This window comes from Protobothrops mucrosquamatus, unplaced genomic scaffold (assembly GCF_001527695.2).
Source record: "Protobothrops mucrosquamatus isolate PMUCROS unplaced genomic scaffold, P.Mucros_1.0 scaffold2180, whole genome shotgun sequence".
Lineage (NCBI taxonomy): Eukaryota > Metazoa > Chordata > Lepidosauria > Squamata > Viperidae > Protobothrops > Protobothrops mucrosquamatus.
In genome coordinates, this window is record NW_015388273.1 from 277,845 (window position 1) to 291,685 (window position 13,841).

The 13,841-nt window shown below is 44.0% G+C and overlaps 1 protein-coding gene across 1 annotated transcript in view; it reads right to left on the reverse strand.

Annotated features, from left to right (window-relative positions):
* The window catches only part of GALNTL6 (polypeptide N-acetylgalactosaminyltransferase like 6), a 527,250-nt gene that overhangs the window by 61,684 nt on the left and 451,725 nt on the right, over positions 1 to 13,841 (reverse strand). Inside the window, exon 10 of the mRNA XM_015824280.1 lies at positions 10,042 to 10,158. Within this exon, the coding sequence (XP_015679766.1) occupies positions 10,042 to 10,158 (117 nt within the window). The remainder of the gene's footprint in view (positions 1 to 10,041; positions 10,159 to 13,841) is intronic.

Below are 13,841 nucleotides of genomic sequence, written 5' to 3' on the forward strand. Positions count from 1 at the left end.
TTTCCTGTCTTGCCTGGTGCTTTGGAGAATAGGTTGACCCCCTCTTCTTTATGGCAGACCCTTAGATATTGGAACACTGCTTTCATGTCACCCCTAGTCCTTCTCTTCATTAAACTTTCAACTTTCAAGATGGCAGTGCCTGGATTTGCTGCGGCTGCATTGGCTCTTGAAGGTGAAAGTTTTTGGAGGGAATGTAGGCCACATGATCGGGAAGGTTTTAATGTGTTTGAGCAATGTAGTGGTTATTTGCGCTGTTTGAAATTGTTCTGCTGGCAGCAAGATCTGACTGCCGACACAGCAACAGATTCTATTGCAAATCAGGGCTGTTTCTGAAGGAGACAGAGGAAAAGAGGACCTGGGGCTTATGGAGTGAAGGAGCTGGATGAGATGTCAGCAGGCCCAGAGGAAGAGAGAGAGGCTTTTGAAGGAATTGGAGGCAGTGGCAGCAGCAGCAGCATGCTCCAGGGGCAAAAAGGAGCAAGGGCCCTTTAAGAAAAAGGTGGAAGAGACAGGATCAGAAAAAGCAAAAGAGGTGAGGTTGTCGTGCAGGAATCCAAGCGAAATTGAAGGCTAATCCAACATGGAGTTCCATTTCCATGCTATCAGTATGATGGGCTTTTCAACATTTCGGCTGGACAGGAGTAGCGATTTGAGTGGAAAATCCTGTGGTGGGGGGTATGTATTTATATTCATGAGAGGTGGTGTACCAATGCTAAGGTAGTCTCCAGCCAGTGCTCTCCTGATGTTGAGTGTTTGGCTGTGAAATGCAGACCCTTTTATTTGCCAAGAGATTTTATTGTCATCTTAATCATAGCTGTATATATTCTCCCCAGTGCCAACAAGAATGCTCTTTATTGCAGTGATTTGCAAACTATCGACCAAGAGCGGGTTTTCATTGTGGTAGGGGATTTCAATCAGATTGACTTGAAAGCAGCCTTCCCTAATTTCCATCATTACCTGGATTTTCCTACCAGAGGTGTGAATTCTCTGGATTTAGCTTACTCTAACATTGAGAAAGCATTTAAGGCTGCCCCTCACCCTCATTTTGGCTCCTCAGATCATCTCTCTGTGATGCTTATGCTAGCACATAAGCCTTTGTTAATTAGAAAGATACTGTTGTGTCCCGAGCCTGCAGCAGCAGGCTCGGGACGTTGTCATGGTAACGGGCTGCTGCAAGTTGCCCGGGACCAGACAAACCGGCGCCAGCCTGCGCGCATGTGCAAGGCGCCAAGTGCGCCGTTCTGTTGTATCCTTTTTACCCGGGCTTTTGCTGGTTGTTCTGAGAGTGGAGAGAGGCCTGCGAGCCTCAGAGTTATGCCGGAGGAGAACAGAAGAGAATAAAGGTTCTGTTACTGACAACATGTCTGCCTCTCTTTCGCTGTTAAACCGAGGACTCAACACTGGTGACAAAGGTGGGATTTCTTGCAAGCTGACAGGAGAGGCTTGTAAGACTTACCTAAGGAATCCTTGAAGTAAGGAAGACGGCGTTAAATTCGGCATCTGGCCTGCCAGTACAGCGTTGCTGGAGGTAAGCTGGCTGATAGACCCCTTCCTGAATAGACAGCAAGTATGGCAAAGATTGGGAGGCTGTCAGAATTCAACGTAGGCCGCCCAGAAAGGTGGGAGTCTTACGTTGAGAGAGCAGAGAATTACTTTAGAGTAAATCAAATTCGTGAAGATGGCTTAAAGGCTGCACCCCTGCTTTGTGTATGCGGTCAAGACATGTTTGAGATTGCAGAAAACGTGGCAGCCCCTGCTTCTCTAGAGTCTGTAACTTACACAGACTTGAAGAATTTATTGAAGGAACACTTCCAACCAGAGATGTCTATAATTGCTTGGAGACATACTTTTGAATAGAGGGATCAGAAAGCAGGAGAATCAGCTAAGGAATTTATTGCAGCATTAAGAAGAGCAGCCAAACCATGTGATTTTAAAGACCTAGAAGAAAGAGTAAGGGACCATTTTGTATGCGGGTTAAGGAACAGAGGCCTGCAACAAAAACTTTTTGCAAGGAAAGATCTTTTGTTCCAAGATGCTGTGAGAGAGGTAACGGCTGAAGAGGCGGCCGGTGGGGCAGTCAAACACATGAGGCCCATCAAGAACGGCTCAGAAGAAGCTTCTGTGCACCTGAAGGAAGCGCAAGAAGGCTCAGAGGAAGATCCTGAAGAAGAGGTGGATCATCTTTTCCCATCTACAGAAGGGAAGAAGAAGGGAAAAAAAGACAAAGCTTCAGCTGGGCTTAAGTGCTTCGGGTGTGGAGGTCGCCACAAGAGGACCGACTGCAGATTTCGTTCAGCCGTCTGCAGAGCGTGTGGAAGGCAGGGCCACATAGCAGCCGTTTGTCTAGGCCAAAAGAAGGTACAACATCGAGAAGAATTGCACCTGAAAGGTACCAGGGTACCCAGCCAAAATGGGTGGGCCACTGTGCGTCGCGCAGAAGTGTTTGCAGAACAGGCACACACAAACCTCTTAAAAAGAAGTTGTCTCTTAAAGTGAGACTGCAAGGAATTCCCTTAGTTATGGAGCTGGACACTGGGTCCGCTCTTTCAATCATTTCCCTTCATACATTCAGGAAGATCTGCAATAGTAGTGGGTTTCAGGCTAAACTGAGGCCATAATTTTGACAGACTTCCAAAACTCTAAAGTGTGTGTAAAGGGGGAGGCCACCCTTACGGTGCAACACAAGAGTTTTGAGGGTCCTCTGGATGTGTTGGTTGTTGGGGGTGACAGAACGAGTCTTATAGGACTCGATTGGTTTGAGGCCTTGGGAATTCAAGTCACTGGCTTGCATAGTTTGCAAACGTTAAGCCTAGCAGGAGTCTGTGAGGAGTTTGCAGATGTGTTTAGTTCACAGCTTGGATCTTACAAGGGGCCTCCAGTCTCTTTGAGACTTGACCCCAACATCACACCCATTAGAGTTAAGGCTAGAAGAGTACCCTTTGCATTAAAAGGGAAAATTGATGCTGAGTTGGATAAATTGATCCAACAAGACATTTTAGAGCAGTGGTTCTCAACCTGTGGGTCGGGACCCCATTTGGGGTCGATCGACCATTTCATGGGGGTCGCCAAGCAAGGCTGTCCACCATTTTTTTTGTCCGCCATTTTTTTTTGTCCGCCATTTTTTCCCCCTTTTCCGGCGGGTGCCTTACCTCCCTTGGGCTGGGCCAGCTGGTGGTCGGCCTGCTCCGTCTCTGCCGCTTGCCAGCTATGCCTTGGCTGGTGCAGGGGGCGGAACCACACATGCGCGGCACTCCCGGGCAGGGAAAGTCCTCGACTTACGACCGGTTGTGTAGTCCTCGACTTACAACCGGTTTAGTCCTCGACTTACGACCGGTTTAGTCCTCGACTTACGACCAGTTGGGGTTGCGGCATTAAAAAGGTTGAGAACCACTGTTTTAGAACCTGTAGATTCGAGTCCATGGGAAACCCCCATAGTTACGCCTCTCAAGGCTAATGGGGACATTCGTATATGTGCTGATTATAAGTGCACTATTAACAAGGCATTACAACAGCATGCATACCCCGTCCCAGTAGTCAGTCACATTCTGGCTTCACTCAAGGGAGGGCAAATTTTTGCAAAGCTTGACTTGGCGCAGGCATATCAACAGTTACCTGTTGATGAAGCGGCTGCTGAGGCACAGACCATTGTAATGCACAGGGGTGCGTTCAAGGTCAAGAGACTGCAATTTGGGGTAAATGTTGCACCAGGCATCTTCCAAAGCATCATGGAAAGCACACTAAGGGGCATCCCTGGGGTCTGCCCTTATTTCGATGATGTCCTCATTGCTGGAGAATCCATTCAGAACTTAGCAGAAAGATTGAGGGCTGTGCTGCTGCGTTTCAGGAGAGCAGGCTTAAAGCTCAAGAAAAACAAGTGCAAAATAGGGGTCACTTCTACAGATTTTTTGGGGTTCAGAATAGATGCCCATGGCATTCACCCCGCTGAGTCAAAGTTGAAGGCTATACAGCAGGCTCCTCACCCTAAGTCAAAGGGTGAACTGCAGGCTTTTTTAGGCCTTCTTAATTTTTACAATGCTTTTCTACCTCACAAGGCTGCTGTGGCTGAGCCTCTACATAGGCTTTTAGACAAGCAGGCAGTCTGGCTGTGGACCAAGGTCTACGAACGGAGTTTCAATGAGGTCAAGACCTTGCTTACCTCGCATGATGTGCTTGCTCATTTCAATGAGAACTTGCCTGTATGCATCGCCTGTGATACTTCCCCTTATGGGGTGGGAGCTGTTCTCAGTCATTTGAAAACTGATGGAACTCAGGTTCCTGTTGCTTACTATTCCAGGACTCTGTCTTCTGCTGAGCGCAACTACGCTCAAATAGACAGAAAAGCACTGGCTATAGTAGCAGGTGTTAAAAAATTCCATGATTTTTTATATGGCAGGCATTTCACGGTCTATACTGACCATAAACTGCTGTTGGGGTTGTTTACCACCAGTAAACAAACCCTCCAGATCAGCGGTTCTCAACCTGTGGGTCGCGACCCCATTTGGGGTCGCACGACCATTTCACAGGGGTCGCCAAACAACGCCGTCCACCATTTTTTTTACCCTTTTCCTTAGCTGTGCTACTCCCTCTGCTTGGCGGCAGCCTGCATGCAGGAACTTTACCAAACATGCCCTGCAGGAGGCGTGTGAAGAGCGCAGGTGCAGAGCAAGGCCCCACCCTCCCCAGGGACTCATTTCAGATTTAGGCGGCAAAAGTTTTTCTCGCGCAGAGGAGAGAGGTAAAACAATNTCCAGATTATCTCCCCTAGAATGTTGAGGTGGTCTATTTTTTTGTCAGCCTATAACTATTCTTTAATTCACAAACCTGGTAAGGAAATGGGCCATGCAGACGGCCTAAGTAGGCTACCCCTACCCACAGTTGAAGCTGATCCCGCTCCTGCCATTAACCTTCTTTCTATTCAGGAGTTGCCTAAATCTCCCCTTAATGCGAGGGATGTGGCTGCTGAAACTGCCACTGATGTCACACTTACTTGTGTGCTCTCCTGGGTTCTGCCTGGATGGCCTGACAGAAGCCCTGGTCCTGAGTTCCAGAGCTTCTGGCTCAAGAGGCATGAGTTATCCACCTTTAAGAGTTGCCTGCTTTGGGGCAGCAGGGTGGTTATTCCTAGCTCATTGAGACCTAGAATCTTGACTTCCCTCCATGAAGGCCATCCTGGCATGGTCAGAATGAAGGCGCTTGCGCGCAGCCACTTATGGTGGCCTGGACTAGACAAGGATATAGAGGCCCATGTGCTCATGGCCAGAGATGCCTCAGGCCCCAGTACACAGGTTGGAGGAAACACTTATGCCATGGTCAGCCGCCCTGAGTCCGCAAGGAGAAGGGCGGGATATAAATGTAATTAAATAAAATAAAATAAATAAATAAATAAATGGTCACGTGTCCACGTGGACTATGCTGGGCCTTTTCAGGGGCAATTCTTCTTGGTGCTTGTGGATAGTCATTCAAAGTGGCTGGAAGTTGTGCCTGTCTCTTCCACTACTACTGCCAGGACCATCCAGGTGTTGCGAGGCATTTTTGCAGCTCGCGGTCTGCCAGATGTTTTAGTTTCAGATAACGGCCCGCACTTCACGTCGTCAGAATTCCAGGCTTTCCTTCACGCCGATATGATCTGGCATGCGACATCGGCACCCTTCCACCCTTCCACCAACGGCATGGCTGAAAGGATGGTGCGCGTCACCAAGGACGCCCTTAAGAAACTGACTTACGGGGATTGGCACCACAGGTTGGCCGACTTTCTTCTTGCGCACTGCACCACACCGTCTGTTTCCACTGGGAAAAGCCCAGTAGAACTCCGCTGGGGTCGCAGACTGACCACTAAAATGGACAGGTTGCATCCTGATAGGTTGGCTCCATTGGCGTCTCAGCCACGGGCGCCTTGGTGTTTGACAGTGGGCGCTCCGGTTTGGACCCGGAATTACGGTCCTGGTCATTCCTGGATTCCTGCGGTGGTCTGCAAGGTTACTGGGCCTCTGTCTTATGAGGTTTCCGTGGAGGACAGCCGCGTTCTTCGGCAGCATATTGACCAACTGCGGAAAAGGCTGGACTCTTCCTCTTCTACGACGGGGTTTTCTCTGGGGGGGAGGGGGACCAGGAGATGCCAAAGGAAGGTTCATCTCAGGGTTCCGCAAGTGTGCCCAACAGGGATTCATGGGAACAAGAACCAGCACAACAACCACTACACACTCCAGCCAGGGAGACACCCAGTCCACAAAACCAACACAGTACTCCAGACAGGGAGATTAACAGGGAGCATCCTCATAACTCAAATCTTACAAGAGAGCTGGCATGTAATCAAAGGAACTGGCCAAATGCTGCAATTGCTCCCAGAAGGAAGTCTGTACAAGGGAAAGTAGCCGGAGAGGCAGATCATGACTCTGGTTCATCTAGCACAGATCAAGGGGTGGTTGGTTATTGGGGAACTGCAGAAGCCACAGACAACCCAGTTACAGGGCTTGGGAGTGAACAACTGCGTGCCCAAGATTGGTCCATTGTGGATTTGGAGAACTCCACAGTTCCGATAGATGGGGGATGGCATTCTGAGGACCCTGGTAGTATGGCAGTGGACAGATCACTCCGATGCGAGAGGGAGCAAAGTCCTGGTCTGTGTAGCCCGGTGGGCAAGCGAGCAGACCAGGCAACAGGAGCTAGGTCACCAGGACCAACAGGGCAACAAAGAGGGGTCAGCCCCGTTGCCTCAAGTATACAAGGGAGTCTTGGGGGTTCCCCGGGCCTAAGGAGGTCACAACGAAACAAACAACCTCCACAGTATCTGGAGGAGTTTGTAAGGTTGTTGTCAACCTGCTAGTAATAGGAGTGTTGGCTAATTATTCAAAATGATAGCCAGTACCCTTGAAGATGCCATCTGGCCATGCCTCAATAGTCCACATGCATGTGGATGTTTGAGGCACACGTTTCATCAGAGGTCGCGAACACATATGTGTGCATATGCATGCAGGTGTGGGGCAATTTCATCCGGGGGTGAAGGGGTGTTGTGTCCTGAGCCTGCAGCAGCAGGCTCGAGACGTTGTCATGGTAACGGGCTGCTGCAAGTTGCCCGGGACCAGACAAACCGGCGCCAGCCTGCACGCATGCGCAAGGCGCCAAGCGCGCCGTTCTGTTGTATCCTTTTTACCCGGGCTTTTGCTGGTTGTTCTGAGAGCAGAGAGAGGCCTGCGAGCCTCAGAGTTATGCCGGAGGAGAACAGAAGAGAATAAAGGTTCTGTTACTGACAACATGTCTGCCTCTCTTTCGCTGTTAAACTGAGGACTCAACAGATACCAATTAGAAAACAAGTGAGAGTGTGGCCTGCAGGAGCTATGGAAGCTCTACAAGACTGTTTTGGGTACACAAACTGGAACAATATTTAAAGAGGCTGCAATGAATGGACAACATACTGATGTGAACAAGTATGCTTCTACTGTGTCTGCTTATATCCAAAAGTGTATGGAGGATGTCAGTGTTCTTAAGTCTATTATCATGCGAGCAAATGAGAAACCCTGGATGTCACAGAAGGTCTGCACACTGTTGAAGGTGAGAAACACAGCTTTCAAATCAGGTGATGCGGCAGCATTTAGAATAGCAGGAACTGAGTTGAGCATGCTATAAAATCAGCAAAGCGGGCCTATAGTCAGAAAGTGCGGAATTTCTTTCAAGATTCTATGGACCCGAGACGTAAGTGGCAAGGTATTCAGGTAATTACTGATTATAAGGCAGCTTCACTGACATGTGAGGGTGACACAGACTCTCTAAACAAGTTAAATATGTTTTTTGGATGGTTTGAGACCACAAACAATGTTCCAACAAGAAAGGCTGTTCCCCTTCCTGATGAGCAGGTGCTCAGATTTGATACAACTGTTGTTCAGAAGGAAAGTCAACACTTGGAAAGCTGCGGGTCCTGATAATATCCCTGGGTGAGTACTTAAGGAGTGTGCTGACCAGCTGGCCACTGTTCTAACAGACATCTTTAATCTCCGTGATTCCATCATGTTTTAAGACTGCAATCATTATACCAGTGCTCCCAAAAACTAAAATCACATGCCTTAATGATTACCGTTCAGTTGCACTCACTTCCATTATGATGAAATGTTTTGAAAGATTGATAAAAGACTACATGATTTCATGCCTTCCCCCTACATTTGACCCATTACAGTTTGCCTATCAGAAGAACTACTCTGTAGAAGATGCACTTTCCTGTGTGCTTCATCTTAGTTTGGTGCACCTGGAGGGGAAGAATACTCATGTATGAATGCTGTTTGTGGGTTTTAGGTCAGCATTCAACACAATCATCCCTCAGCATCTCGTGAACAAACTGGGCCTATTAGGTTTTAATACTCCTTTATGCATTTGGATACTTGATTTCCTTATTGATAGGCCCCAGGTTGTGCGAGTTGGAAAGAAACTTTCAAATTCCATCTCCTTGAGTACAGGTTCTCCACAGGGCTGTGTCCTGAGTCCACTATTATTCACCTTGATGACCCATGACTGCTGTGCCAAATCTGCTATGAATCATATAGTGAAGTATGCAGACAACACAGCAGTGGTGGGTCTTATCTGGATGACAATGAAGATGCTTATAGGGAAGAGGTGAAGGTTCTGGTGGACTGGGTGCAATAAAAGTAACCTGGTTCTAAATGTTGATAAAACAAAGGAGATCATTGTAGATTTCAGAAAGAGCTGGCTTAGCATACTTTACTCAGTATCAAGGATGCAGCTGTAGAGATGGTCAACAGTATTAAGTATCTGGAGGTGCAGATAACTAACAATCTGAATTGGTCTCTCCACATGTCATCCTTAGTGAAGCATGCAAACCAGCGTCTACATTTCCTGCGTCGGATGAGGAGAGCACACCTCTGACCTTCTGTCCTGGCCACTTTACAGAGGCACGATTGAAAGCATTTTAACAAACTGCATCACTGTTTGGTTTGGTGGCAGCAGTGCCTCAGATAGAAAGTCCATACAGAGAATGGTAAGGACAGCCGAGAAGATCATAGGAAGCTCACTCCCTGGTATTCAGGATGCTGCTTATACAGTAAGTGCTAGAGCTCAAAGCATTGTTAGAGACCCCACACATCCACCTTATGGTCTATTATTAGTTGCTCCCCTGTGGGAGGAGGTTTCAAAGTATTTCTAGCAGGACTACTCAATTCTGTAATAGCTTTGTTCCCTATACCATCCATCTGGTAAACCTGCAAGATTCGTTTTTCTTGCCATGCACATGTATACATAACCGAACTAGATTGTTGTTTCTCAGTGTCATATAATATATTAGGTGTATGCATAATTCTGTATTTATTTATTTATTTATTTATTTATTTATTTTTGTCATATTTATGCAGTGTATATCAGGAGTGGTGATCCTTTTGAGAGCTGAATTCAATAAAATTTCATTTTAATGTATGCCGATTAGTGTACATTCAAAGTGACAATAAAGTTATTATTCTATTCTAAACTAGGCGTACCCAATTCCAGCAACCGTTCCTTATATGTTTTAGCCTCCAGTCCCCTAATCATCTTTGTTGCTCTTCTCTGTACTCTTTCTAGACTCTCAACATCTTTTTTACATCGTGGTGACCAAAACTGGATGCAATATTCCAAATGTGGCCTTACCAAGGCATTGTAAAGTGTATTAACACTTCATGTGATCTTAATTCTATCCCTCTCTTAATGCAGCCTAGGACTGCTTTGACTTACAGAAGAGAGAGTTATTCTCCAAAACATCTGAGGGCAGGACAAGAAGCAATGAGTGGAAGCTCATTAAAGAGTGATCCAATCTGGAACTAAGGAGAATTTTCCTGACAGTGGGAACAATGGAACAGCTTGTCTCCCAGGGTTGTGGTTGCTCCATTGCTGGAATTTTTCAAGAAAAGATTGGACAGCCATTTGTCAAGGATAGTATAAGGCAGGGGCTTAGACTAGAATATCTCCAAGATTCCTTCCAAGCCCTATAATTCTACGAGCATCTAGTGTGATTAATGCATGAAAAAAATAAAACAACCCTAAAATATACTTGCTGTCTCAACATACCTGCTCATGTGACCATGTCCGTTCAGAACCATCCTTCACACATATATCTAGTCTAAGTTCAGTGCCTGTTCCACCATGCTTACTGTCCATACAGAGATTAGATGCCACATTCCGAATCTGTAAAATTAACAAATCTATTTTAAGCATCACAACACAATTTGGATAATGCTGATTTGTCTGAAAAAGAAGAGAAGAAACTTTTGTTTTTTGCCAGTTCAATTCAGTACAATATTGACGAGAAGTTTTACTTTTGGCTAAAGAGTTAAAAATCAGCTGCATTTTGCTTAGTTTTAGTCTATAAGATTTGTCATTGAATATAAGGTGATTTATGAGGAAGATATCTGTTAACTGAACATGGAAGAGTAAAGGAGGAGTATCTGGAGAATCAAAGTCCATATTTCCTATTATACTTTACAATAACTATAAAGAACTTTTATGCAAATTTATTTGTAATTTCTTATTTGTAAAGATTTATCTGTATGATAGGATGCAGTACCTATTTTTTAATATTACAGTATCTTCCAGTTCAGTACTGCCATTGGATTTGAGTAAGTTTTTATCTTTTGTCACTGTAAATGGACAGAAGCTAATTAAATAAAAAAGAAAGAAAGAGTTTTATCATAACTTCAAACAAAGACTTGCCAAATCAAGGTGACAAGCCATTCTGAGAGATGGGGAGGAAGTCTGCTCAAGAAGGAAGTAGTATGTTTTGCCTTACATTTGTATTGTATCTGCTTAGTTTTCAACAGTTTTGTACAAGAGATACACAGCGAAGCCTTGCATTTTGTGTATCCCAATGAATGCATTTAGTTTACATTCATTCCTATTGTATTTATATGAGTTGAATCAAAACATCAAAATTTCTTGGCACTTGAAATGTTGGCACTTGAGCTCAACTGATTATTAACTTGTATTGATATCAATTGTATGTTGCTCAGGAACTGGATGTTACAGAGAAACACTGAGGTTTACACAACTCTTTAACACATTCATACTAGTGTATGAATATTCTGGACTAATATTTCTATTGGCCAATCTCTCAAAAGCAGCTGGTTGGTGATCAGTGAAAATCTTCTCTGTAGTGCACTCTTCAACTGACCTGATAATTAAGGGAGTGTAAATAAAGTTACTGTGCCTTTGTTATCCAAATTTAAAATTCATTTTGTGTGCAATTTTGAGCCAATTTCCATCATCTGCATTTAGAACACCCATTAAAATAATACTGTCTCAATAGAAGGGGATATTTGTAATCAATACTCTAATAAGAAACTAAGGAAAAAGCTACACCTCCATCAAAACTAGCATATAAAAAGATAGCAAAGCCCACACTCATTTACCCAGTTGGATAATGAAATGTCTGCAAGCGAACAACCAAGCTTAGGATGCACCAAGAAGTTCACAACTTTGTCTTAGCATGTCCTTTGCTAGCTAAAATATGAGATGCAGGGAGAATGATCTTCCCCATAAGGTTCACAGAACAGCATTTAAAATGGAAATATCTCCTTTGGTATGCACTACTGCTAAATAAAAAGGACAATTGTGGACCTAGATCAGGCCTCCAAGAAGATATCACTGGAACAGAGCAAAACATAGCTAAAGTATCCTAGCTAAAATGTGTGTTTTTTTAATGTTTATAAAGTTATTTCTTTTCTTGAATGTTCTTTATTTGTATTTTTGCTGATATTAATGTTAGATACCTAGGGTATCTTGTAAGTAGGTAACCATATAAATCACGGGTGTCAAACTCGCGATGTCATGTGATGTATTGCTACGTATTGCGACTTTTTTCCCATTGCCGGCAAAGGGGTGGGTGCGGTTTTGGCGTGAGGCATCCTGCCCGTGGGCTGGCAGTTTGACACCCCTGAAATTATAAATTGACATAGCTAACTAAACAGACTGCTTGGTTTCGTATGAGCTGTTAAAGTTAGCAGAACTGTTCTTAAAGGAGGAATTGTTCAAAAGTACCCATATATAGAGTGCCAATGTCAAGAAGAGCAGTATTTATTTTATACAGTAATTCAAAATTTAGAAATTGCTGTAATTTATGTAATTATTTTGTGGAAAACAAGTTATCAGGCTCACGAAATGCAATTTGTCAACTTTTCAGATCAGCTCTAAGTCAAGACAACACAAAAACATCATCTTTCAAGAACATGCATAGAAAACACACACTCCAACATCCTATGATATACTTTTTCACCAGAAAAGCAAATAAAGGATTATAGTACCATACAGTACTTTTGAGTGAAAAACTATGTATTCATAACCTGTTATCAGCTAGCATTAAAAATGTGTATATGTAAGTACATCCATCCACAAATAAAAAAATATTGCATGCTAAATAAAGCAAAAAAAAGGACATAAGGTAGGATAGGAGAAACCTATTTTCTGAAGAAAATTTCAAGAAACTACACATATTAATTTTGTGAAAAAACAAATATTATTGATTCTCCATAACCTTAAAATCTGTGAGCATTTGCAATCTTAATATGTTTTAATAACAAAGGAGAACAGGCAACTTTATCCGTTTCCTTCTTTCTAGTTAAATCTATGAGAACTTCTGCCTTGGTAGAAAAGCAAGAAACAAGCCATCCACAGTATTACACTAATTCCAAAATAGAATAGAATAGAATAGAATAGAATAGAATAGAATAGAATAGAATAGAATAGAGCTGGAAGGGACCTTGGAGGTCTTCTAGTCCAGCCCCCTGCTCAAGTAGGAGAACCTATACCATCTCAGACAAGTGACTGTTTAGCCTCTTTTTAAAAAAACTCCAGTGATGGAGCGCCCACGATTTCTCGGGGCCAGCTATTCCACTGGTTATTTATCCTCACTGTCAGGAAGTTTCTCCTAAATTCCAGGTTGCTTCTCTATTTGATCAGTTTCCAACCATTGTTTCTTTTCCTGCTCTCTAGTGCTTTGGGGAATAATGTGACTCCCTCTTCTTTGTGGCAGCCCCTCAAATACTGGAATACTGCTATCATGTCACCCCTGTTTCTTCTTTTAGTCTCCAGGCCTTTGATCATTTTAGTTTATCTCCCATATTTCTTCTTTTCTTTAAACGAGCCAATCCCAAGTCCTGCAGCCGTTCTTCGTATATTTTAGTCTCTAGGCCTTTGATCATCTTTGTTGCTCTTCTCTGAATTTTTTCCTAACTCTCAACATCTTTTTTGTGATATGTGACCAAAATTGGCTGCAGTATTCCAGGTGTGGTCTTACTAGGGTTTTATAAAGTGGTACTAATACCTCACATGATCTTGATTCTATGCCTCTGTTTATATAACCCAGGATTGTATTAGCTTTTTTGACTGTTGCTGCACACTGCTGGCTCATAATCAAGTGATTGTCCACTAGGACTCCAAGGTCCCTCTCACAGTTACTGTTTTTAAGCTAGGTCTTGCTCAATCTGTACTTGTACCTTTGATTTTTCCTACCTAAATGTAAAACTTTGCTTTTCTCCACATTGAAACTCATTTTGTTGGATAGGGGCTATTGTTCAGGTTTGTCAACATCTTTTTGGATCCTGAGTTTGTCTTCTGGGGTGTTGGCTACTCCTGCTAGTTCTTCCTTCTTTACTTTTGGGTTAATTCCTTGCTAGTCCACTATGTAACCTTAGTTATGCAGTTCAGAAAACCCCAGGTAACCTTTGCCTAGATAGACAGTTAAGCCTGCTGCTTCAAGACTGGAAATAAATTCTTCAACTGCTGCAAGTATTCTTCCAAACAGAGTTGTAAATAATGATATTTTCCAGATATGCTTCATAGTACCTCCCCAACAGGAGGTCCCTTACAACCAAAAG